We start from the raw sequence: 25,280 nt of genomic DNA, 5'->3' as shown, positions 1-25,280 counted from the left end.
GTTGAAGCCGGGAACCTTCTAAAACCTGCAGGTCAGTGGCCTACGAGGACCGGATGTGGGTATTCCTGGTGTAGGATCAGGATCACCCAATCAGGGAAGCAGCAGCAGGAGTCGAACCTTCAGGAGGCCGCTGCCCCTCCACAACAAACACATAACTACATCATGTGGTGAACATCTCCCCACAGGAAGGGAGCCAGCTTCCAGACCTGCTCCTGATGTCCGGTCCTGACCTGAAAGTTAACAGAGGAAAGCCACATCACCCGTCCACATCAACCATGTTCCACTGAGAGCTCTGAGGAACATGTTTTAAACACTTTTGTGGACAAACTGGAGATCCTCTGAACATCTCTGCTCCTCAGAGAGCTCCTTAAACTAATCAACCGCCTGGACCCATTTCGGCTGATTCATGGACTCTGTTGGGTCCCTGGCAGAGATCGCTCAGACTGCTTAGAGTACTGAATGAACTCAGTGCTAATGAGACTTTAAATCTGTCATTTTTTGGTGCCTTAAGATTAAATGTTTGATAAAAGCAAACATGTACACACAAACTAAACTCATTAAAACAGTCAATAACTGAGCTGGAACCATGTTGGACAATAAACCTGTACTGAGAATCAGATTTTTATTTATGTTCTGGTTATGGTTTTATTTCCTTATTGAATAATATATACATTCCCAAGTTGTACCTGTTAAAAAGAGCTATTGTTTCCCCGGGTAGGGTGCTGATGTGAAGACACAGCAGAGCGGGGGGGCTTGTTCTTGGTGTTAGTTTGGTGTTTAACGCCCAAAGACTCTTGACGACCAACATCTGTTTATAGGAACATTTTCATCCCTTGTTTTTAGGGGGCGGTTTGGCCCCCGTCCTGTGTTTTTTGGGAATGTGTTACAGGTCTGAAATGTAAAAATGATAACCAAATGAAGTCCATGAGACCTTAAAAGATCAGGGAAACACATTGTTTACAATCAAATCAAAGGAAAAGTAGGAATCCTCATTTTTTTTATTTGGATTGTTCACCCCATCCCAGCTCCTCCTGATGGCGGCGGTACAGACACCAGCATATCGTCAGGCATTCAACCAGAATCAAACTATGAAATATAAGCATGAAAAGCTCTAAACTGTTTTCTGTGGATCTTTCATGGAAACTCAGTTTCTTTGTTGGTTTAATTTCATTCTGGACCCTAAAAACTTCCCCTGTTAAAACTGAACACACATCAGCTGCATGATTTATTCTCTGCCTGCGCCCCGGTGTGGTCTGAAGTTTGGGAGGCCGGACAGTTCAGAGTTCAGCTGCTCTTCAGGGTGATGAGGTGCACATTTTCAGTGAAGGAGTCCATGCCCCAGGCTCGCTGCTTGTCCGTCAGAGCGTCCACCGACTGCAGCAGCTCCACGTCGCAGCGGCTCCCTGACAGGAAGGAATCACCAATAATCAGTTTACCTAACGCTGTCATCGGGTTAGAGCCGGAGTCATCGGTGACACTTACCGAACAGCCCGTGGACCTGCTCATCAGGCACAAAGAAAGGAGGACCTGCGACACAAACCAGCGAACATGTGGCATGTTTAGGTGTTTTAGAAGGAAATGAACATCTGTTAGCATCAAACGTACCTTTATACTGGTCAAACGCACCTTTATACTGGTCAAACGTACTTTATACTGGTCAAACGCACCTTTATACTGGTCAAACGTACTTTATACTGGTCAAACGCACCTTTATACTGGTCAAACGCACCTTTATACTGGTCAAACGTACTTTATACTGGTCAAACGCACCTTTATACTGGTCAAACGCACTTTTATACTGGTCAAACGTACCTTTATACTGGTCAAACGCACCTTTATACTGGTCAAACGCACCTTTATACTGGTCAAACGTAGTTTATACTGGTCAAACGCACCTTTATACTGGTCAAACGCACCTTTATACTGGTCAAACGCACCTTTATACTGGTCAAACGTACTTTATACTGGTCAAACGTACCTTTATACTGGTCAAACGCACCTTCATACTGGTCAAACGTACCTTTATACTGGTCAAACGTAAATTTATACTGGTCAAACGTACCTTTATACTGGTCAAACGTACCTTTATACTGGTCAAACGCACCTTTATACTGGTCAAACGCACCTTTATACTGGTCAAACGTACTTTATACTGGTCAAACGCACCTTTATACTGGTCAACTGTACCTTTATACTGGTCAAACGCACCTTTATACTGGTCAAACGTACTTTATACTGGTAAAACGCACCTTTATACTGGTCAAACGTACCTTTATACTGGTCAAACGTACCTTTATACTGGTCAAACGCACCTTTATACTGGTCAAACGTACTTTATACTAGTCAAACGCACCTTTATACTGGTCAAACGCACCTTTATACTGGTCAAACGTACCTTTATATTGGTCAAACGCACCTTTATACTGGTCAAACGTACCTTTATACTAGTCAAACGCACCTTTAAACTGGTCAAACGCACCTTTATACTGGTCAAACGCACCTTTATACTGGTCAAACGTAGTTTATACTGGTCAAACGCACCTTTATACTGGTCAAACGCACCTTTATACTGGTCAAACGTACCTTTATACTGGTCAGAGGTAAATTTATACTGGTCAAACGTACCTTTATACTGGTCAAACGCACCTTTATACTGGTCAAACGCACCTTTATACTGGTCAAACGCACCTTTATACTGGTCAAACGTACCTTTATATTGGTCAAACGCACCTTTATACTGGTCAAACGTACCTTTATACTGGTCAAACGCACCTTTATACTGGTCAAACGCACCTTTATACTGGTCAAACGTAGTTTATACTGGTCAAACGCACCTTTATACTGGTCAAACGTACCTTTATACTGGTCAAACGTAAATTTATACTGGTCAAACGTACCTTTATACTGGTCAAACGCACCTTTATACTGGTCAAACGCACCTTTATACTGGTCAAACGCACCTTTATACTGGTCAAACGTAGTTTATACTGGTCAAACGCACCTTTATACTGGTCAAACGCACCTTTATACTGGTCAAACGCACCTTTATACTGGTCAAACGTACCTTTATACTGGTCAAACGTAAATTTATACTGGTCAAACGTACCTTTATACTGGTCAAACGCACCTTTATACTGGTCAAACGCACCTTTATACTGGTCAAACGTACCTTTATACTGGTCAAACGCACCTTTATACTGGTCAAACGCACCTTTATACTGGTCAAACGCACCTTTATACTGGTCAAACGTACTTTATACTGGTCAAACGCACCTTTATACTGGTCAAACGTACCTTTATACTGGTCAAACGTAGTTTATACTGGTCAAACGCACCTTTATACTGGTCAAACGCACCTTTATACTGGTCAAACGCACCTTTATACTGGTCAAACGTACCTTTATACTGGTCAAACGTAAATTTATACTGGTCAAACGTACCTTTATACTGGTCAAACGCACCTTTATACTGGTCAAACGCACCTTTATACTGGTCAAACGCACCTTTATACTGGTCAAACGTACCTTTATATTGGTCAAACGCACCTTTATACTGGTCAAACGTACCTTTATACTAGTCAAACGCACCTTTAAACTGGTCAAACGCACCTTTATACTGGTCAAACGCACCTTTATACTGGTCAAACGTAGTTTATACTGGTCAAACGCACCTTTATACTGGTCAAACGCACCTTTATACTGGTCAAACGCACCTTTATACTGGTCAAACGCACCTTTATACTGGTCAAACGCACCTTTATACTGGTCAAACGTACCTTTATACTGGTCAAACGTAAATTTATACTGGTCAAACGTACCTTTATACTGGTCAAACGCACCTTTATACTGGTCAAACGCACCTTTATACTGGTCAAACGCACCTTTATACTGGTCAAACGTAGTTTATACTGGTCAAACGCACCTTTATACTGGTCAAACGCACCTTTATACTGGTCAAACGTACCTTTATACTGGTCAAACGTAAATTTATACTGGTCAAACGTACCTTTATACTGGTCAAACGCACCTTTATACTGGTCAAACGTACCTTTATACTGGTCAAACGCACCTTTATACTGGTCAAACGCACCTTTATACTGGTCAAACGCACCTTTATACTGGTCAAACGTAGTTTATACTGGTCAAACGCACCTTTATACTGGTCAAACGCACCTTTATACTGGTCAAACGCACCTTTATACTGGTCAAACGCACCTTTATACTGGTCAAACGTACCTTTATACTGGTCAAACGTAAATTTATACTGGTCAAACGTACCTTTATACTGGTCAAACGCACCTTTATACTGGTCAAACGTACCTTTATACTGGTCAAACGCACCTTTATACTGGTCAAACGCACCTTTATACTGGTCAAACGTACTTTATACTGGTCAAACGCACCTTTATACTGGTCAACTGTACCTTTATACTGGTCAAACATACCTTTATACTGGTCAAACGCACCTTTATACTGGTCAAACGTACCTTTATACTGGTCAAACGTACCTTTATACTGGTCAAACGCACCTTTATACTGGTCAAACGCACCTTTATACTGGTCAAACGTAAATTTATACTGGTCAAACGTACCTTTATACTGGTCAGGGTTGTACAGAAACGTGTCCAACAGGTATCTGCAGTCTCCGGCCATCAGAGAGATGATGAGAGCTGCATACCTGTGAAGCACATGAAGAAGAAAACAGTTCAACGCTCCTTAATGTTTCCGTCCATCATGCTGAATCTTAAAGAAGTCCATCTGATCCCACCTCTCACGGTCCTTTGGGTTGATGGCCACCAGAGATCCTCGGTCCCAGATCGCTCCAAACTGACCCTCAACAGAGCTGTGATGGAGAAAAAGAGTCACTCAGGGAAGCAGACACCCTCTCTACCTGTAAGACCAGGCTTAAAACTTTCCCTCCTGATAAAGCTTATAGTTAGGGATGGCTCAGGTGACCCTGAAACATCCCATAGTTCTGCTGCTGTAGGCCCAGCCTGCTGGGGGAGCTCCCATGATGCACCTCTCCATGTACATGTGACATCATTGTTGTCATTAACTTGTGTTTCTCTCTCTCAGCAAGTATCTTTGAAGTGCTTTGAGATGATATTTGTTGTGATTTGGAACTTTATGAATAAAACTGAATTGAATTGAAAGCTGAATGAACCTCAGAAGACACAGTCAGCTCACCTGGAGAAGTCGTACAGGTCGCACTGATACAGGGAGATGTTCTTCTCCGAGTTCTGCGGACGGACACACAGTTCATGTCAACATTAGCAAGGTCACATTTATTTCTGTAGCACATCTAAACAACCAAAGTATACCAAAGATCTTTACACAAATATTAATGAAAACCATAAAATAAGAACAGCAAAATAAATGCTACAGTATTCTAAAATAATTCAGGAATAACCAGGAAAAATTGAGTCTGGCTCACAGCAGGACCAAGAGGACCAAAAGGAGAGCATTTTTAAATGACTCCAATGACATGGCATGTCTCATATGAAGCTGTTCCAAAGCTTTGGAGAACCCGGCCGCCCTCAGCTTTAAAGCTGGATCTCATATGAAACTGAGCAGCCGGCCGCCCTCAGCTTTAAAGCTGGATCTCATATGAAACTGAGCAGCCGGCCGCCCTCAGCTTTAAAGCTGGATCTCAGGAGCGTTCTGCACTCTGCAGGCGGCAGGGTCACTGATCAGGACCAGAGTATAAAGGGTTAGAGCCTCTGGGTGGAAGTAGACCTGGATGATGGGTTTTATTGGTGTACTGATCAGTAGAAATAAATGTCTGCACCTCTATCTTCTTCTTCTGCTGAGACACACTCGTTCAACGGGCTCATTTCTCTAACTATGTCAGATTAGAGTCAAAACGTTCTGATGGAGAGAGTCTGGAGTAAAACAGGTCCAGTGTTTCCTGAGAGAACTGATCAGAACCCTGTTCCCTGTGCATGCCTCACAGAGCTGAACACATCAGTTGTCAGTTGGTCTTTACTTCTGCTTTTAACCCTAACCCGACATGTTGAGAAGAAGGCTTTCAGAGTGTTTTAACCTCAGGAGCAGTCTGCCGGCTGGATGTTAACCCTCACTGAGAGTTACAGATGAACTTCTGAAGGCTCACCACAGGGGGGTGCCGTCGCTGCGTATGAAGGTCTTAAAATATAGAGCATGGAAGATGTCGTCAGTTTCATTTTTAGATACAACAGCAGACCAACTAATGATGGATAATTTATTATGAAGCGACTTATTACTGTTATTAAGGTTAGGAAGGAAAATGTCTCCAGGTCCAGCAGATGAATCTGATTTCCCATTGGTGGGCTCCAGATAAAACACAGGAAGGTGGTCAGATAAGTCAGAACAAAATGCCTGAGACCCCCGCAGCACCGCAGGAATCAGTGAGTGTATTCAGGCGGGGATTCTCATTCGTTATGAGGGAGAAGAAGGAAGTGGCGTTGAGAGGGTTAAGAAATTGAGATGACTGGTTATTTAACAGATTAATATTAAAGTCACCCATAATATAGCAGGCTTTTTTTTCAGTGGTGATCTTAGTGAGGGCAGAATAAAAGCTGTCAATAAAACAATTGACATTGGAATTAGGTGGTCTATAAATAAAGATCCTGTTAGAGGAAGGAAGGCTCAACAAGCTGTAGAAAAACAGCCTCGACTTCATATCCCACCATCACAACAAGATCATTTGGAAGGGAGGATCTGATGTTTCCTTCACAAAGAGAGACACCTCCTCCACAGCTCTGAAACCGCTCTGAAACCGCTCTGAAACCGCTCTGAAACAGCTCTGAAACAGCACTGAAACAGCACTGAAACAGCTCTGAAACAGCTCTGAAACCGCTCTGAAACAGCTCTGAAACAGCTCTGAAACAGCTCTGAAACAGCACTGAAAAAGCTCTGAAACCGCTCTGAAACAGCTCTGAAACCGCTCTGAAACGGCTCTGAAACAGCTCTGAAACAGCTCTGAAACAGCACTGAAACAGCTCTGAAACAGCACTGAAACAGCACTGAAACAGCTCTGAAACAGCACTGAAACAGCTCTGAAACCGCTCTGAAACAGCTCTGAAACCGCTCTGAAACAGCACTGAAACAGCTCTGAAACCGCTCTGAAACAGCACTGAAACAGCTCTGAAACAGCACTGAAACAGCTCTGAAACAACTCTGAAACAGCACTGAAACAGCACTGAAACAGCTCTGAAACAGCACTGAAACAGCTCTGAAACCGCTCTGAAACAGCTCTGAAACCGCTCTGAAACAGCACTGAAACAGCTCTGAAACCGCTCTGAAACAGCACTGAAACAGCACTGAAACAGCACTGAAACAGCTCTGAAACAACTCTGAAACAGCACTGAAACAGCACTGAAACAGCTCTGAAACAGCTCTGAAACAGCACTGAAACAGCACTGAAACAGCACTGAAACAGCACTGAAATAGCACTGAAACAGCTCTGAAACAGCTCTGAAACAACTCTGAAACAGCACTGAAACAGCTCTGAAACAGCTCTGAAACCGCTCTGAAACAGCACTGAAACAGCACTGAAACAGCTCTGAAACCACTCTGAAACAGCACTGAAACAGCTCTGAAACAGCTCTGAAACCGCTCTGAAACAGCTCTGAAACAGCACTGAAACAGCTCTGAAACGGCTCTGAAACAGCTCTGAAACAGCTCTGAAACAGCTCTGAAACAGCTCTGAAACAGCACTGAAACAGCTCTGAAACAGCTCTGAAACCGCTCTGAAACAGCTCTGAAACAGCACTGAAACAGCTCTGAAACAGCTCTGAAACAGCTCTGAAACAGCTCTGAAACCGCTCTGAAACAGCACTGAAACAGCACTGAAACAGCTCTGAAACAGCTCTGAAACAGCTCTGAAACAGCACTGAAACCGCTCTGAAACAGCTCTGAAACAGCTCTGAAACAGCTCTGAAACAGCTCTGAAACAGCTCTGAAACAGCACTGAAACAGCACTGAAACAGCTCTGAAACAGCACTGAAACCGCTCTGAAACAGCACTGAAACAGCTCTGAAACAGCACTGAAACAGCTCTGAAACAGCACTGAAACAGCTCTGAAACCGCTCTGAAACAGCACTGAAACAGCTCTGAAACAGCACTGAAACAGCACTGAAACAGCACTGAAATAGCACTGAAACAGCTCTGAAACAGCTCTGAAACAGCTCTGAAACAGCACTGAAACAGCACTGAAACAGCACTGAAACAGCACTGAAACAGCACTGAAACAGCTCTGAAACAGCACTGAAACAGCTCTGAAACAGCTCTGAAACAGCTCTGAAACAGCTCTGAAACAGCACTGAAACAGCTCTGAAACAGCTCTGAAACAGCTCTGAAACAGCTCTGAAACAGCACTGAAACAGCTCTGAAACAGCTCTGAAACAGCTCTGAAACAGCACTGAAACAGCACTGAAACAGCACTGAAACAGCACTGAAACAGCTCTGAAACAGCACTGAAACAGCACTGAAACAGCACTGAAACAGCACTGAAACAGCTCTGAAACAGCACTGAAACAGCTCTGAAACAGCACTGAAACAGCTCTGAAACAGCACTGAAACAGCACTGAAACAGCACTGAAACAGCACTGAAACAGCTCTGAAACAGCACTGAAACAGCACTGAAACAGCACTGAAACAGCACTGAAACAGCACTGAAACAGCTCTGAAACAGCACTGAAACAGGGATGCTGGTTAGAATTTCTCTTGGGAAACAGTGAAACTTTTTGGCTGTTCGGCCATGTTTCGGTCAAGCCTCCAACTGAAAATCAACTGGCAACATACCAAGATAATCGATAAAACTGTCAAAATGTTCAGTTAAACTAAGAATATTAAGGTGAAACAAGAAAAAAGAATTGTAATCAGCAATCTTTTTATCTTTAAGAACGGGGTACAGAACCTGTCTCGAACAAGCTGCTCTGCACATTAAGCTGTTTAATCTAGTTTGGAACCTGATCTGTGGAACCAGATCTGTGGAACCTGATCTGTGGAACCAGATCTGTGGAACCAGCTCTGTGGAACCAGCTCTGTGGAACCAGCTCTGTGGAACCTGATCTGTGGAACCAGCTCTGTGGAACCTGATCTGTGGAACCAGATCTGTGGAACCAGATCTGTGGAACCAGCTCTGTGGAACCTGATCTGTGGAACCAGCTCTGTGAAACCAGATCTGTGGAACCAGATCTGTGGAACCAGATCTGTGGAACCAGATCTGTGGAACCTGATCTGTGGAACCTGATCTGTGGAACCAGCTCTGTGGAACCAGATCTGTGGAACCAGATCTGTGGAACCAGCTCTGTGGAACCTGATCTGTGGAACCAGATCTGTGGAACCAGATCTGTGGAACCTGATCTGTGGAACCTGATCTGTGGAACCTGATCTGTGGAACCTGATCAGTGGAACCTGATCTGTGGAACCAGCTCTGTGGAACCAGATCTGTGGAACCAGATCTGTGGAACCAGATCTGTGGAACCTGATCTATGGAACCTGATGTGTGGAGCCAGCTCTGTGGAACCAGATCTGTGGAACCAGATCTGTGGAACCAGATCTGTCGAACCAGATCTGTAGAACCTGATCTGTGGAACCTGATCTGTGGAACCTGATCTGTGGAACCAGATCTGTGGAACCTGATCTGTGGAACCTGATCTGTGGAACCAGATCTGTGGAACCAGATCTGTGGAACCTGATCTGTGGAACCTGATCTGTGGAACCTGATCTGTGGAACCTGATCAGTGGAACCTGATCTGTGGAACCAGCTCTGTGGAACCAGCTCTGTGGAACCAGATCTGTGGAACCTGATCTGTGGAACCTGATCTGTGGAACCAGATCTGTGGAACCTGATCTGTGGAACCAGATCTGTGGAACCAGCTCTGTGGAACCAGCTCTGTGGAACCAGATCTGTGGAACCAGCTCTGTGGAACCAGATCTGTGGAACCAGATCTGTGGAACCTGATCTGTGGAACCTGATCTGTGGAACCAGATCTGTGGAACCTGATCTGTGGAACCTGATCTGTGGAACCTGATCTGTGGAACCAGCTCTGTGGAACCTGATCTGTGGAACCAGCTCTGTGGAACCTGATCTGTGGAACCAGATCTGTGGAACCTGATCTGTGGAACCTGATGTGTGGAGCCAGCTCTGTGGAACCAGATCTGTGGAACCAGATCTGTGGAACCTGATCTGTGGAACCAGATCTGTGGAACCTGATCTGTGGAACCAGATCTGTGGAACCAGATCTGTGGAACCTGATCTGTGGAACCTGATCTGTGGAACCAGATCTGTGGAACCTGATCTGTGGAACCTGATCTGTGGAACCTGATCTGTGGAACCAGATCTGTGGAACCAGATCTGTGGAACCTGATCTGTGGAACCAGATCTGTGGAACCTGATCTGTGGAACCTGATCTGTGGAACCTGATCTGTGGAACCTGATCTGTGGAACCTGATCTCACCTTGAACAGCTGGGCTCCAGGTATGGTGGGCACAGACTCCACGCTGTATGTCATGTTGTTTTCCTCAAAGAACTGTCGGACCGCCTTCTCAGAGATCTCCACACCGACCACAGAGTGACCCAGATCTGCCAGCCTGAGGGGGCAAAAAGAACAGCCTGAGGGGCAGAAAGAACAGCCTGAGGGGCAAAAAGAACAGCCTGAGGGGCAGAAACAGCAGCCTGAGGGGCATAAAGAACAGCCTGAGGGGCAGAAACAGCAGCCTGAGGGGCAGAAACAGCAGCCTGAGGGGCAGAAAGAACAGCCTGAGGGGCAGAAACAGCAGCCTGAGGGGGCAGAAAGAGCAGCCTGAGGGGGCAGAAAGAACAGCCTGAGGGGCAGAAACAGCAGCCTGAGGGGCAGAAACAGCAGCCTGAGGGGGCAGAGAGAACAGCCTGAGGGGCAGAAACAGCAGCCTGAGGGGCAGAAACAGCAGCCTGAGGGGGCAAAAAGAACAGCCTGAGGGGCAGAAACAGCAGCTTGAGGGGCAGAAAGAACAGCCTGAGGGGCAGAAACAGCAGCCTGAGGGGGCAGAACAGCAGCCTGAGGGGGCAGAAAGAGCAGCCTGAGGGGGCAGAAAGAACAGCCTGAGGGGCAGAAACAGCAGCCTGAGGGGCAGAAACAGCAGCCTGAGGGGGCAGAAAGAACAGCCTGAGGGGCAGAAACAGCAGCCTGAGGGGCAGAAACAGCAGCCTGAGGGGGCAAAAAGAACAGCCTGAGGGGCAGAAAGAACAGCCTGAGGGGCAGAAACAGCAGCCTGAGGGGGCAGAACAGCAGCCTGAGGGGGCAGAAAGAACAGCCTGAGGGGCAGAAACAGCAGCCTGAGGGGCAGAAACAGCAGCCTGATGGGGCAGAAACAGCAGCCTGAGGGGCAGAAACAGCAGCCTGAGGGGGCAGAAACAGCAGCCTGAGGGGCAGAAACAGCAGCCTGAGGGGGCAGAAACAGCAGCCTGAGGGGCAGAAACAGCAGCCTGAGGGGCAGAAACAGCAGCCTGAGGGGGCAGAAACAGCAGCCTGAGGGGCAGAAACAGCAGCCTGAGGGGCAGAAACAGCAGCCTGAGGGGCAGAAACAGCAGCTTGAGGGGCAGAAAGAACAGCCTGAGGGGCAGAAAGAACAGCCTGAGGGGGCAGAAACAGCAGCCTGAGGGGCAGAAAGAACAGCCTGAGGGGCAGAAAGAACAGCCTGAGGGGGCAGAAACAGCAGCCTGAGGGGCAGAAAGAACAGCCTGAGGGGCAGAAACAGCAGCCTGAGGGGGCAGAAACAGCAGCCTGAGGGGGCAGAAAGAACAGCCTGAGGGGCAGAAACAGCAGCCTGAGGGGCAGAAACAGCAGCCTGAGGGGCAGAAACAGCAGCCTGAGGGGCAGAAACAGCAGCCTGAGGGGGCAGAAAGAACAGCCTGAGGGGCAGAAACAGCAGCCTGAGGGGCAGAAACAGCAGCCTGAGGGGGCAGAAAGAACAGCCTGAGGGGCAGAAACAGCAGCCTGAGGGGCAGAAACAGCAGCCTGAGGGGGCAAAAAGAACAGCCTGAGGGGCAGAAACAGCAGCTTGAGGGGCATAAAGAAAAGCCTGAGGGGCAGAAAGAACAGCCTGAGGGGCAGAAACAGCAGCCTGAGGGGGCAGAAACAGCAGCCTGAGGGGGCAGAAAGAACAGCCTGAGGGGGCAGAAACAGCAGCCTGAGGGGGCAGAAAGAACAGCCTGAGGGGGCAGAAACAGCAGCCTGAGGGGGCAGAAAGAACAGCCTGAGGGGGGCAGAAAGAACAGCCTGAGGGGCAGAAAGAACAGCCTGAGGGGGCAGAAACAACAGCCTGAGGGGGCAGAAACAACAGCCTGAGGGGGCAGAAACAACAGCCTGAGGGGGCAGAAACAGCAGCCTGAGGGGGCAGAAAGAACAGCCTGAGGGGGCAGAAACAGCAGCCTGAGGGGGCAGAAAGAACAGCCTGAGGGGGCAGAAACAACAGCCTGAGGGGGCAGAAACAGCAGCCTGAGGGGGCAGAAAGAACAGCCTGAGGGGGGCAGAAACAACAGCCTGAGGGGCAGAAAGAACAGCCTGAGGGGGCAGAAACAACAGCCTGAGGGGGCAGAAACAACAGCCTGAGGGGCAGAAAGAACAGCCTGAGGGGGCAGAAACAGCAGCCTGAGGGGGCAAAAAGAACAGCCTGAGGGGCAGAAACAGCAGCCTGAGGGGGCAGAAACAGCAGCCTGAGGGGCAGAAACAGCAGCCTGAGGGGCAGAAACAGCAGCCTGAGGGGGCAAAAAGAACAGCCTGAGGGGCAGAAACAGCAGCTTGAGGGGCATAAAGAAAAGCCTGAGGGGCAGAAAGAACAGCCTGAGGGGCAGAAACAGCAGCCTGAGGGGGCAGAAACAGCAGTCTGAGGGGGCAGAAAGAACAGCCTGAGGGGCAGAAACAGCAGCCTGAGGGGGCAGAAAGAACAGCCTGAGGGGGCAGAAACAACAGCCTGAGGGGGCAGAAACAGCAGCCTGAGGGGGCAGAAAGAACAGCCTGAGGGGGGCAGAAAGAACAGCCTGAGGGGGCAGAAACAGCAGCCTGAGGGGGCAGAAAGAACAGCCTGAGGGGCAGAAAGAACAGCCTGAGGGGGCAGAAAGAACAGCCTGAGGGGCAGAAACAGCAGCCTGAGGGGCAGAAAGAACAGCCTGAGGGGCAGAAACAGCAGCCTGAGGGGCAGAAAGAACAGCCTGAGGGGCAAAAAGAACAGCCTGAGGGGTAGAAAGAACAGCCTGAGGGGCAGAAACAGCAGCCTGAGGGGCAGAAAGAACAGCCTGAGGGGCAGAAAGAACAGCCTGAGGGGCAGAAACAGCAGCCTGAGGGGCAGAAAGAACAGCCTGAGGGGCAAAAAGAACAGCCTGAGGGGCAGAAACAGCAGCCTGAGGGGCAGAAAGAACAGCCTGAGGGGCAGAAACAGCAGCCTGAGGGGGCAGAAAGAACAGCCTGAGGGGCAGAAAGAACAGCCTGAGGGGCAGAAACAGCAGCCTGAGGGGGCAGAAACAGCAGCCTGAGGGGGCAGAAACAGCAGCCTGAGGGGGCAGAAAGAACAGCCTGAGGGGGCAGAAACAGCAGCCTGAGGGGGCAGAAACAACAGCCTGAGGGGGCAGAAACAGCAGCCTGAGGGGGCAGAAAGAACAGCCTGAGGGGGGCAGAAAGAACAGCCTGAGGGGGCAGAAAGAACAGCCTGAGGGGGCAGAAACAACAGCCTGAGGGGGCAGAAACAACAGTCTGAGGGGGCAGAAACAACAGCCTGAGGGGCAGAAAGAACAGCCTGAGGGGGCAGAAACAACAGCCTGAGGGGGCAGAAACAACAGCCTGAGGGGCAGAAACAACAGCCTGAGGGGGCAGAAACAACAGCCTGAGGGGCAGAAACAACAGCCTGAGGGGGCAGAAACAACAGCCTGAGGGGCAGAAAGAACAGCAGCCTGAGGGGCAGAAACAGCAGCCTGAGGGGGCAGAAACAGCAGCCTGAGGGGCAGAAACAGCAGCCTGAGGGGGCAAAAAGAACAGCCTGAGGGGCAGAAACAGCAGCCTGAGGGGCAGAAACAGCAGCCTGAGGGGCAGAAACAGCAGCCTGAGGGGGCAAAAAGAACAGCCTGAGGGGCAGAAACAGCAGCTTGAGGGGCATAAAGAAAAGCCTGAGGGGCAGAAAGAACAGCCTGAGGGGCAGAAACAGCAGCCTGAGGGGGCAGAAACAGCAGTCTGAGGGGGCAGAAAGAACAGCCTGAGGGGCAGAAACAGCAGCCTGAGGGGGCAGAAACAGCAGCCTGAGGGGGCAGAAACAACAGCCTGAGGGGGCAGAAACAGCAGCCTGAGGGGGCAGAAACAACAGCCTGAGGGGGCAGAAACAGCAGCCTGAGGGGGCAGAAAGAACAGCCTGAGGGGGGCAGAAAGAACAGCCTGAGGGGCAGAAAGAACAGCCTGAGGGGGCAGAAACAGCAGCCTGAGGGGGCAGAAAGAACAGCCTGAGGGGCAGAAAGAACAGCCTGAGGGGGCAGAAAGAACAGCCTGAGGGGGGCAGAAAGAACAGCCTGAGGGGGCAGAAAGAACAGCCTGAGGGGGCAGAAAGAACAGCCTGAGGGGGCAGAAACAACAGCCTGAGGGGCAGAAAGAACAGCCTGAGGGGCAGAAACAACAGCCTGAGGGGGCAGAAACAACAGCCTGAGGGGCAGAAACAGCAGCCTGAGGGGGCAGAAACAGCAGCCTGAGGGGGCAGAAAGAACAGCCTGAGGGGGCAGAAACAGCAGCCTAAGGGGCAGAAAGAACAGCCTGAGGGGGCAGAAAGAACAGCCTGAGGGGGGCAGAAAGAACAGCCTGAGGGGCAGAAAGAACAGCCTGAGGGGGCAGAAACAACAGCCTGAGGGGCAGAAACAGCAGCCTGAGGGGGCAGAAACAACAGCCTGAGGGGGCAGAAACAGCAGCCTGAGGGGGCAGAAACAGCAGCCTGAGGGGGCAGAAAGAACAGCCTGAGGGGGTAGAAACAGCAGCCTGAGGGGGCAGAAACAACAGCCTGAGGGGGCAGAAACAACAGCCTGAGGGGCAGAAAGAACAGCCTGAGGGGGCAGAAACAGCAGCCTAAGGGGCAGAAAGAACAGCCTGAGGGGGCAGAAAGAACAGCCTGAGGGGGGCAGAAAGAACAGCCTGAGGGGGCAGAAAGAACAGCCTGAGGGGGCAGAAACAGCAGCCTGAGGAGGCAGAAACAGGGGGCAGAAATAATAGCCCTACCACTTCATGTCCACGGCTTTGCCACACAGGGGGAAGAAGAAGCGAACTCCGGCCCGCCCGCTCAGCACTTTGTCCACGTTGTTCTCCAGCATCCTGAGTGGGAAACAGAAACTCTTATTTTCAAACATGTATGAAAAAGAAAATCTATGTTAAACCTGTTTGTACGAACAAAAGAAAGAAAAATAAATTAAAAATGAAATCACATAAAGTGCTAAAACATAACAAAACAAAAAGGAATGGGAAGAAGTAAAAATACTTTTTCAGTTTCCCTTTTTAACTACTCTTCAGTTTGTAAATATCCTAACTATATAAATATATGCCATATACACACTTCCTAAATATCTATAGAAATAAATAATCACAAAAATAAACATATACTACACACATATCCTTGTAAATATAAATGTAAATATGAATATAGCATATATATATATATATATATATATATATTCTGTGTCTCCCAAACAGCATGATCTTTGTTTTGCATACATTTAATGATAATTTATTTTTGTCAAACCATAGTTTTAGTTTATTTATTTCTGCTGCAGATTCTCACCCGAACAGAAAATATTCGTGTCGTCTGCAAACAAAACAAGCTTCAGTTCCTGCCAAACTCTCCACGTCATTGATGTATAATAGGAATGATTTGGGGCCTAATATTGACCCCTGTGGTACCCCGCATGTAATATTCCTGAAATCAGATTTATAGTCACCTATCTGCACAAACTGTTTCTTAGATAACTTATATAACTCGATGGTATTTTCCTCCACTAAATTATTATAACATTCTTTCTTACACAGCCTCACAACATTAGTTAATTTATTTTCATATTTGTTATATTTTTCCTCTGCTTCTTAAGGATTGTCTGTAAGGCAAGGCAATTTCATTTATAGAGCACAATTCGTACACAAGGTTATTCAAAGTGCTTCACAGCTACATAAAATCACAAGAAGGCAATAAAATCATTAAAAATAAAAAATAAATAAAAATTTAAAATTAAAAAAACCATTAAAAAACCCATTAAAAATAATCATTAATTAATTAATTTAAAAGTAAAGAGTGCAGATAAAATACTGTATCATATACTTTTCTTTTTGCAGGCATTTTGTAGCCCCTTGGTGACCCACAGACTATTTGTATATTTATGTATGTTAAAATTGGCTTTGTTCTTAGACATTATGAATGAAATAAGTCTCAGTACTTTTCCATTATGACCTAAAGTGATCCAGGAGTAGAAAGACAAAACAATTAGGAAAGCCTGGGAAAGCAAGGGCAGATTCACACACACACATTGTTTTGGGCTGATCCAGAGAATATGACGAAGCATGTTGAACCTACTCATGTCCAATCATACTCGGTCGAGTGTGAGTCCAACCTATGAGGCTATAAATACAGATGATACCCGGAAATCGTGGCTCGATCTGACGGATTCCTGCGAGAGTTCTGTCATACCGAGACCAGCGCTGAAATACTTCACTTGTTGCCATCAAATAAAGACTTCATTTTCACTTGAATTACTCCGGTCCGTTCTTGAGCTTCCAACTAAAAGAACCGAATCTAACAAATGGTGCCGTGACCCGTGGCCGTGGTTACCAAACACACCACTGACAATGAAACCAGTAAGAAAAGCACCACTTTGGGGGCTAGATGGTCATACCTCAGTAACGGTTGCAATAACTCTGCTCGGTTCCATATGTCTCTTATGGGGTGCTGCTAATCTTAACACATCCTCTCACCTCGCTACTCCACACCATGTGGCTGGAAGGTCTCCCGACAACAGGAACAGCATATTTCAATTGCAGTTTAGTGAGAAACAAGATGGTCTCGTACAATTCGATATGTGCTCAATCATAAAATGTGAATCTAACGATGAATGGTTTAAAGGATCAGAGAAGTACATTTTTGTGGTCACAGACGACACTGGACATGCTAATGGTAAATTGTACCCCTCCAGGTGTTCCTCCTGGAGTTATGTTACAGCTAACACTGGCCCGAATGACTGGGGATATTATCCTACTAAAGCAATCACAGGACCAAACCCACTGAAAACACGATTGTCCTTATTTAAAGGTACATCTGGACATTCTTGTGAGAAGGGATCTTGTAATCCATTAATAGTTAAATTAAAGAACCCCCAAAAGTCAGACTCTGGAATGTATGTTTTGGGGGCATATGTAAGTGGATCTGATCCTTTAGGATACTTTCGGATAAATGTGACTACACAATCCCAACTAATAGACAATAATACCGTAGCAGCAAGCCCAGAAATAGACACAGGTTTGTACCAGGGAAATTTCTGGCTAGACTGGGTAAAAAGGGCAGCCAAATTAGCTATGAAACAAGATTGTATTGTGTGTTCTCCCCCCAGTCCAGCTCTCCTAACGGTACCATCACTGTTCTCTCGAAATGAAAGTTTTTGCATGATGCAGTTGGATATGACTGAGAATCCTGATGTAGCATGCAAACATCTGGAGACCCCACATCCATTAGCTCCAACCTGGGCGGTCCCTCCGATTTTCACACCTGTAAAAACAAACCACACCTGTCTGACTAGGTTTAGTAAATATGGATACAGAGTAGGTCACATCCCAAAGGACTGGTGTGCCACTACGATTAATGTTACAACATAGATTAATGCTACCAAACTTAGACAGGCCCGCACAGATGTGTACTGGTATTGTGGTAAAACTCGTTTGAGAAATACACTCCCTCCCAACTGGTCAGGAACATGTACTATAATATCATTAGTGACACCAATAACCATCATCAAAGTAACTGCATCTGAGGTCACCTCATGGCTGTCCACTCGTGACACCCGCAGCGTAAATAGACGCAAGAGAGAGACACTTAGCATATATCAAAATTCTCCAACTTACATAGATGCTATTGGGGTCCCCAGAGGAGTACCCGATGAATATAAACTTATAAATCAAATTGGAGCAGGATTCGAATCATCCCTATTTTGGTGGGTTACAATTAACAAAAATGTAGACAGGATTAATTACATTCACTTTAATGTTCAAAGGCTCAATAACATGACCAGAGATGCAATAGCAGGCCTACATGAACAGTTAGCTGCTACGTCACTGATGACCTATCAAAATAGAATGGCCCTTGATTTCCTTCTAGCTGAAAAAGGAGGTGTGTGCGCTATGTTCGACCACGAGTGCTGTGTTTTTATTCCAAACAACACAGCTCCAGATGGCTCCATAACTCGAGCCCTTGTTGGCCTCCAAACTATGTCTGCAGAGCTGGCAAGACACTCAGGTCAAGAAAGCCCACTATCCAACTGGTTGGACAAAACGTTCGGTAAATGGAAAACAATGATTACGTATGTATTCATTGCACTACTGGCATCGGTGACTATGTTTACCTTGTGTGGTTGTTGCTGCATACCGTGTATTCGACAGCTCTGTGTAAAATGCATCACTACGGTTATTGATAATAAGTTACCGGCACTGCCCTCGTATCAACTGATTCAACAAACAGGTGAGACAATTGCTCTGGACGACTTCCCTGACCTGGAAGAAGAAGACATGGAATCAGACTCAGAATATGAAGACCACTGTTTGTATACTTAGGCCCCAATGAAAACAGGAGGTTTGCTTGAGCAAACCCAGAAATGCGATATATGTTTGTCATCTGTTGTGCTAACCTGTGGTGTCTGGTGTTGAGTGTTGTTTGTGTGTTGTCATGATCCCAAAACTGTCTGACGATTTTTCCACAGCAGAATAAGTGGATAATACAGAAGTTCTCATGAATGCTGGACAGCAACTGGGTGAGAATTCTCGTATTGTCCTAAAAACAAGGATTATACCAACTGTGCTGATGTTGATGTTGATCGTGATGATGTGTTCTCTAAATAATTTAAAGTTTTTTCACAGCAAAATAAGGAGATGGTACTGGATTTCTCATTAAGGCTGCACAGCAGTTTGATGACTATTCTGGTTCCTAAAAGCAAGGGTTATACCAACTGGCCAGTTGTTTTGTTTTGTTTTATGTTTATTTTATATTTTCTTTGATTTGATTTTCGTTTATTTTATTTTGGTTTTGTTTTGATTTGGGGTCCATATGAAAAAATAAATAAATAATGAATTGGGCATTAGGATTGAACCTTTCAAAGAGATGCCCTGAGTATAAAAATACAGTGCAAATGACATTTTGCACTACTGCGCTGCGAGATTTGCTAATATTATTCCACAGATTCAGAACCACTACAGGACGTATGGCCGGAGGACTCATAAGCTTGAGTTCTGGGAGGCTTTGCCCATCATGCCAAGATGATGGTGGAGAACTACACAACGAAATTATCCCAAAAGAAAATTAGTTAGGGAGGGGATGCTGAATATCCCTCAGGGAAGCGATGTACTGGTGACCTCTCCTTCCAAGATTAGTTCCGGATCAGAATGCTGAACAGACGTTCAGCCAAGAGGAGAACCGAGCACCGACAGGATTGGACCACAAGAGACCACACGACTCGTCATGTGGTCATCTAAGAAAGATATATCATTTAAAAGAAAAGTTAATCATAATTACTCAGAGGCTAATATACTCATATAATCGAGCCTTGATTAAATTTATATTGGTTGTGTTTCATGTTTAAAGTGTTTAGCTAATTCCTCTTAAAGGGTGATAATGAATCATTTTTAGGATGTACATTACCAGTGGGGTGACTCGGCTCGTTGGAGCGGGACCTTAGACTCTGAACGGTAATAAGTTGGTCGGTCACCAAATGCAACTAGGGGCCATAGGAGAATTTTTCCCGGTTCAGCCATCGGGTTTTCGCTCCTATTCGCTGCAAACGGTGTCCTGTATTTCTTTATAGGACAATTATTACTGTATAATTAATTAAATATTATTAGAAATTCCTCATCTGCTTCATCAACATCTTTTTCTTTATAAACTACATTCTAGTCCTGCATCATTAAATCATTTTTCAGTGCAGTCATGGTTTCGTCTGTTTTCACTCTTATATATTTATCATTTTTGGCGTTTTTCTCGCTATAATCACAGTAATAAACATTAAAAACAGGCACGTGGTCACTGATAACAGCTGTCCACTCTCTGGATTATTTTCCAGGATATTAGTGAATATTTGATCTTTCTCCAGTTTCTGATATTTATGGAACTGAGCTTCAGAATAATTGATCTGATTTTCTTCTCTGATCGTTGTATTGATTCTCAGTGATGACGTCACTTCCTGTCCACAGACCTTTGGAATCCCCTCTGATGCACACGCGCTTCAGTGAGCACAAACTGGTTGTTTACCTGTGCACGTGGGGCTGGTGGAAGCCGATCTTGTCCTCGTGCCAGCGGTCCTCCCACTCTGAGAGGGCCATGACCCGATCCCCCTGCGGCCCCTGCATGCTGCTGAAGTTAGTCCGGGCACAGCTGGACACGCGCACACACACGCACACACACACACAGTGGAGAGAGAACACGTGATCAGTCTAAACCAGGTGAACGTGAAGGTGAAACTGCTCCAGCAACTGGAAAACAAAGCGTTTCTGTCACGTGACGCCGTTACGTATGGGCACCGGAAGCTCTGAGGCTGTAAGAACCTCCTGCTCCTCCTGCTCCACCTGCTCCACCTGTGACCCTCTGGTTACTCACCTGGCAACAACGCGACACAGCACCAAGCAGAGCCCGGCCCGCAGCCCCCCTGAGACCCCCATGTCTGAGTACCTTTGAGAAGTGAAAAAGATCCGCAGCCGCCCAACCAGAGCAGCTCAACCAGAGATTCTGCCCTCAGCTCGGTCTGCCAGGCACCGGTCCGCTCCTTCACTTCCGCAACAACCCACAGGCCCCCAGGCCCGCGCTGTCCCCGCCCCCCGCGCAGCGCTGTCCCCGCCCCCAGGCCCGCGCTGTCCCCGCCCCCCGCGCAGCGCTGTCCCCGCCCCCAGGCCCGCGCTGTCCCCGCCCCCAGGCCCGCGCTGTCCCCGCCCCCCGCGCAGCTCACAGAATATGTTCCAAATGGAGCTCTGAGATCATCAGGTGCTACTTTATTAAGTGTTCCTGGGACGAAATATAAAAAGACTGCTTTCTGTTTTTATGGACCAAACATCTGGAACTCTACCAGTCAACAGATATTACAAACTTTAAAAAGCAGCTAAAAACACATCTATACAGCCTCGCCTTCTACTAGTTTTATGGATTCTATTATTATCATTATTATTATTATTACTATTTGTATGTTGCATTTGTTGTTTCTCTATTTTATTGGTAAATTCATTTTTCTATTTTTAGTGCTTTGTCTTTGGTTTGTGTCTGTACCCCCCCCCCCCCCCCCTTGTTGTTCTTGTGGTTATTTTACTTTATTTACTTTGTATATTGATCTTATTTGTAAAGCACTTTGAGCTACATTTTGTGTATGAAAGGTGCTATATAAATAAATGTATTATTATTATTATTAGTTGCCAGCCTAACAGGGTAGTATAACGCTGGAATGACCTGGAATTATAACGCTTATTTTTCTAGGCCTTATACTTATACTGAGCTGGTACAGTATATATGTGCAATGTTATATTAGATATACTGCGTTGACGTTTACTTCCGCCATTTTTAGAACTGTATATATCTTTTTCTAATATGTTTATAACTGTTTTTATTACTCAACACTTTATTTATTTTTTATTCATGACACTTTATTTTCCTAATTATTGTTGTTTTGTCTGTTGTTCTTGAGTAACAACAAAATTTTGTTGTAAGAATACAAATAAAAGGAATCCTTGAATCCCATATGGGAGCTTGTATGTATATGTGTTAAAGAAGCGTCCTGTGTGTGAGAGAAATAAATTCAAATGAACAATCAAACTTGTTTCTTTATTAAAATATAAAATTTATATTTAAATTCATTCATACATTTATCAATATGCCATAGCCTACCATATGTCTTTGTTATAGAGCATAATACAAAGTGATCCAGCATGAAAGCACGTATTTTTAATGTGTGACAGCGTCCTGTATCATAACTAAATCTCTGCCGTTTGTAACAAAGCAAGCCGTAAAAATCCGGTAAATATTCAGGGTGTTATGATTATTGTAGTTGGGGATAAACACCTTCCTTAGTCAAAATAAATGCAACGTGGGGGCATTGGAGACCCATCCAAGATGGCGGCCGCGCTGATACGTCAGCTCCAACAGGCAGCGTCAGTCTATGAGGCGTCTGCGTATATTATGTCTATGGTGCGGACTTCAGAGGAAAGTTGTGCCTGAAAGTCTGAACTCAGGGCAACACAGCTCCTTATACTGTGGGCGGAGTCTCATGCTGCGATCAGGTTTACTGGGAAATCAGACATCTACTCAGTTACAGTTTTTCTCAATTGCTAAAACACTAAAAGCCACTGGCTGAACAAAGTTCAGTTGCCTGAACTCATTTAGCTAATATACCTTAAACCATTTCACATGGTAAAACACAATTTGCAGATCTCATTTGCACTTTTTATCAGAACTCTAAACACATTCTGCACTCTAATGCACATGTCATCCATACTGGCAAACACAAGTGCAAATAGAGAACACGTGTCATTCATTAAACACAACCACTCAAAACTGATTTCACTTGTTTCAAATGAAGTGACACAACCAATATAAGCCAGGCCAGAGAGCAAACAGGTGGGAAGGAGAAAGTCTTAGAATGGAGAGACGAAACAATGTGAGAGGACGAGGACAAGTGCGTATGCGAGGTGGGCAACGAGGAGGAGGAGGAAGGGGAGGAAGAGAGGAGGAGGAAGAAGAAGAAGAAGAGGAAGAGGAGGAGGAGGAGGAGGAGGAGGAGGAGGAGGAGGAAGAGGAAGAGGAAGAGGAAGAGGAGGAGGAGGAAGAGGAAGAGGAAGAAAGGGAGGAGGAGGAGGAGGAAGAGGAAGAGGAGCAAGAGGAGGAGGAGGAAGAGGAGGAGGAGGAGGAGGAGGAGGAGGAGGAAGAGGAAGGGGAGGAAGAGAGGAGGAGGAGGAGGAGGAGGAGGAGGAGGAGGAGGAGGAGGAGGAGGAGGAGGAGGAGGAGGAGGAGGAGGAAGAAGAGGAAGAGTACGAAGAGGAAAACAAAGAGTGGAAATATCGGATGAAGTTCGTGCAACAATAATTGACCACGTTCTTGTCCATGGTCTGAGACTTAGAGTACGACCCAGTTTAAGCAGATTTTCTGTGTCCACCATAGTAAGGACTTTCAGAGAGCAGAACAGGTACAGTATACTGCTGTGTTTTTCTAATTTACTGTACTACACTACATGCAGCTGTTTCAATAGACATAAAGTTAATCACTGTATGTTTTGTACTGCATGAACATGTTTTGTAACTGCACATTTTGTAGAATTGCAAGGCTGCCACATGCAGGTGGAAGGAGAGCTATACTCACTGTGAACAAGAGGAAATTATAGTTGGCATGGTCCTTCAAAACAATCTAATACGACTCAGAGAACTCCAGGAACGAGTGATAGAAGACAACACAAACTTCCAGGGAATCAACAGTGTGAGCATTTCCACAACTGACCGTGTCCTCCAGCGTAACGGTGCGAATGAAACAAGTATACAGAGTACCTTCTGAGCGCAACTCACCCAGGGTGAAAGAAATGCGAGCTCAGTAAGTGTACAGTACTGCCACATACTATGTGAATGACATTACTTACAGTACATACAATGTATGTGAATCAGAAGTGAATACAGTCGGCCTGATTGTATGTTACAGTGTAGCACTGTCTCTGTACGACTTACAAAATTCTACATATTGTATTTCTACACACTTGGAATCCTCGGGCAGACCCCATGAGTTCATCTTTGTCGCTGACGCAGGCTTCAATCTAACAAAGAGGAGAAGGAGCGGCCGAAACGTGATTGGCCAGCGGGCCTTTGTTGATGTCCCTGGTCAGCGAGGTGGCAATGTCCCAATCTGTGCTGCTATCAGCAGCCGTGGTGTTCTTCATCACCACCTTACACTCGGGCCATAGAACACCCAGCACCCAGGGTCAAGAGCTAAATGAGAATCCCATTCCCACCTATGTGATGGTGTCCGATTCCACCGAGCCGCTCAGGTAAGGGAATGGTTTAACATCAATGGGCAGTTTATGAACTGGTACCTCCCTCCATACTCGCCTCTCCTGAATCCGATTGAGGAGTTTTTCTCCTGTTGGAGATGGAAAGTGTAAGACAGACAACCCTACACCTGAGTAAATCTACTGCAAGCGCTGGATGTAGCCTGTGGTGATACAGGTGAGGAACCTTCCCTCGTTGTCTCAGGAGGGAAACGGTTTCTTGTGATGTTGATGAGGCGCTCTGGCCCAAAGACAGGATGAAGCACATTGATTATGTTTACTCCTTTTGATTTTGTATTATATTTAATATTGTTTACTGTAGTACAATGAACATGACTTTACGTTCATCAAAAACAATGACAGAAAAATATAAAATTTGTTTTGAGATTAAAAATCTTCTTCTCCCTGAGACCTATATGTTTTGAACAATGTGTTTTTTATTTCTTGGTGTATTGTTTACTGACTGTTTGATAGGATATATCAGTTTGAGCACTTTGTGTATGATTTAAGAGCAGTGTTTCATTTTGAGCACAAATAAAACTTTTGTGTTTAATGTTTTCAGAAAATTGAGCAAGGTTTCAGAAATTGTGTTTTAGCTATTGAAAAACTGTAAGCTGCTGAGCATCAAAATCACCTCAAACTGCCGAACTGTAACAGCAGAAAGTCCAACAGAACCTAAACGCCACAGATGTTACAGCTCTATTATTATTATTATTATTGTTATTACTATTACTTATAATGATTGCTTGATTGAAAAATATAATATTTAGTCATTACATTATTCTGATTATTTTTGGTGAAATAAAACATATAAAACTGGAATATGTCTGAATTATTAAATCATTCATTTGATTAATAAATAATTTAATGAATAATTCAGTGAATAACCTCCAGAACCAGAACCTGAGGCCAACAGAACTCAGTAATGAGAACTGATATTTTTATTAAAAATGTAAAAAACAAACTGGATCTGAGGAAGCCGTGCACGAGCGGAGCCGTGCACGCGGCAGGTGCGGCACCAGGCGGGACGCAGAGCGGCGCTG

The 25,280-nt window shown here is 45.9% G+C and overlaps 1 protein-coding gene across 2 annotated transcripts; it reads right to left on the bottom strand.

Moving 5' to 3' along the window:
* Window positions 1-980: 980 nt before the first annotated feature.
* On the bottom strand, window positions 981-21,009 carry LOC142368132 (putative thiopurine S-methyltransferase). 2 transcript variants are annotated; one of them, XM_075450203.1, is made up of 9 exons: window positions 20,826-21,009; window positions 20,481-20,603; window positions 15,212-15,304; window positions 10,445-10,577; window positions 5,187-5,239; window positions 4,768-4,842; window positions 4,592-4,677; window positions 1,483-1,527; window positions 981-1,403 (listed from the first exon to the last, which is right to left on the bottom strand). In XM_075450203.1, exons 1-9 carry the CDS (start codon window positions 20,885-20,887, stop codon window positions 1,285-1,287), a joined length of 789 nt encoding a protein of 262 aa, XP_075306318.1. In that variant the 5' UTR covers window positions 20,888-21,009; the 3' UTR covers window positions 981-1,284. The 2 variants fall into 2 exon arrangements, with proteins under 2 accessions (XP_075306318.1, XP_075306319.1); XM_075450204.1 differs by having other exon boundaries at window positions 20,898-21,006.
* Between the last annotated feature and the right edge of the window lie 4,271 nt (window positions 21,010-25,280).

Source organism: Odontesthes bonariensis, chromosome 18 (assembly GCF_027942865.1).
Source record: "Odontesthes bonariensis isolate fOdoBon6 chromosome 18, fOdoBon6.hap1, whole genome shotgun sequence".
NCBI lineage: Eukaryota > Metazoa > Chordata > Actinopteri > Atheriniformes > Atherinopsidae > Odontesthes > Odontesthes bonariensis.
Note: the sequence above shows the minus strand (reverse complement) of the source record. Positions and strands in the feature narration are given on the sequence as shown.

What these genes read in the sequence shown, in the direction of transcription:
- LOC142368132 (XM_075450203.1), bottom strand. Translation starts at nt 20,887, where the DNA reads ATGGGGGTCTCAGGGGGGCTGCGGGCCGGGCTCTGCTTGGTGCTGTGT. An exon ending in CACCAGCCCCACGTGCACAG is followed by an intron (nt 15,305 to 20,480) that starts GTAAACAACCAG and finishes TTTCCCACTCAG; the next exon opens with GATGCTGGAGAACAACGTGG. An exon ending in CTGGAGCCCAGCTGTTCAAG is followed by an intron (nt 5,240 to 10,444) that starts GTGAGATCAGGT and finishes GTCCGTCCGCAG; the next exon opens with AACTCGGAGAAGAACATCTC.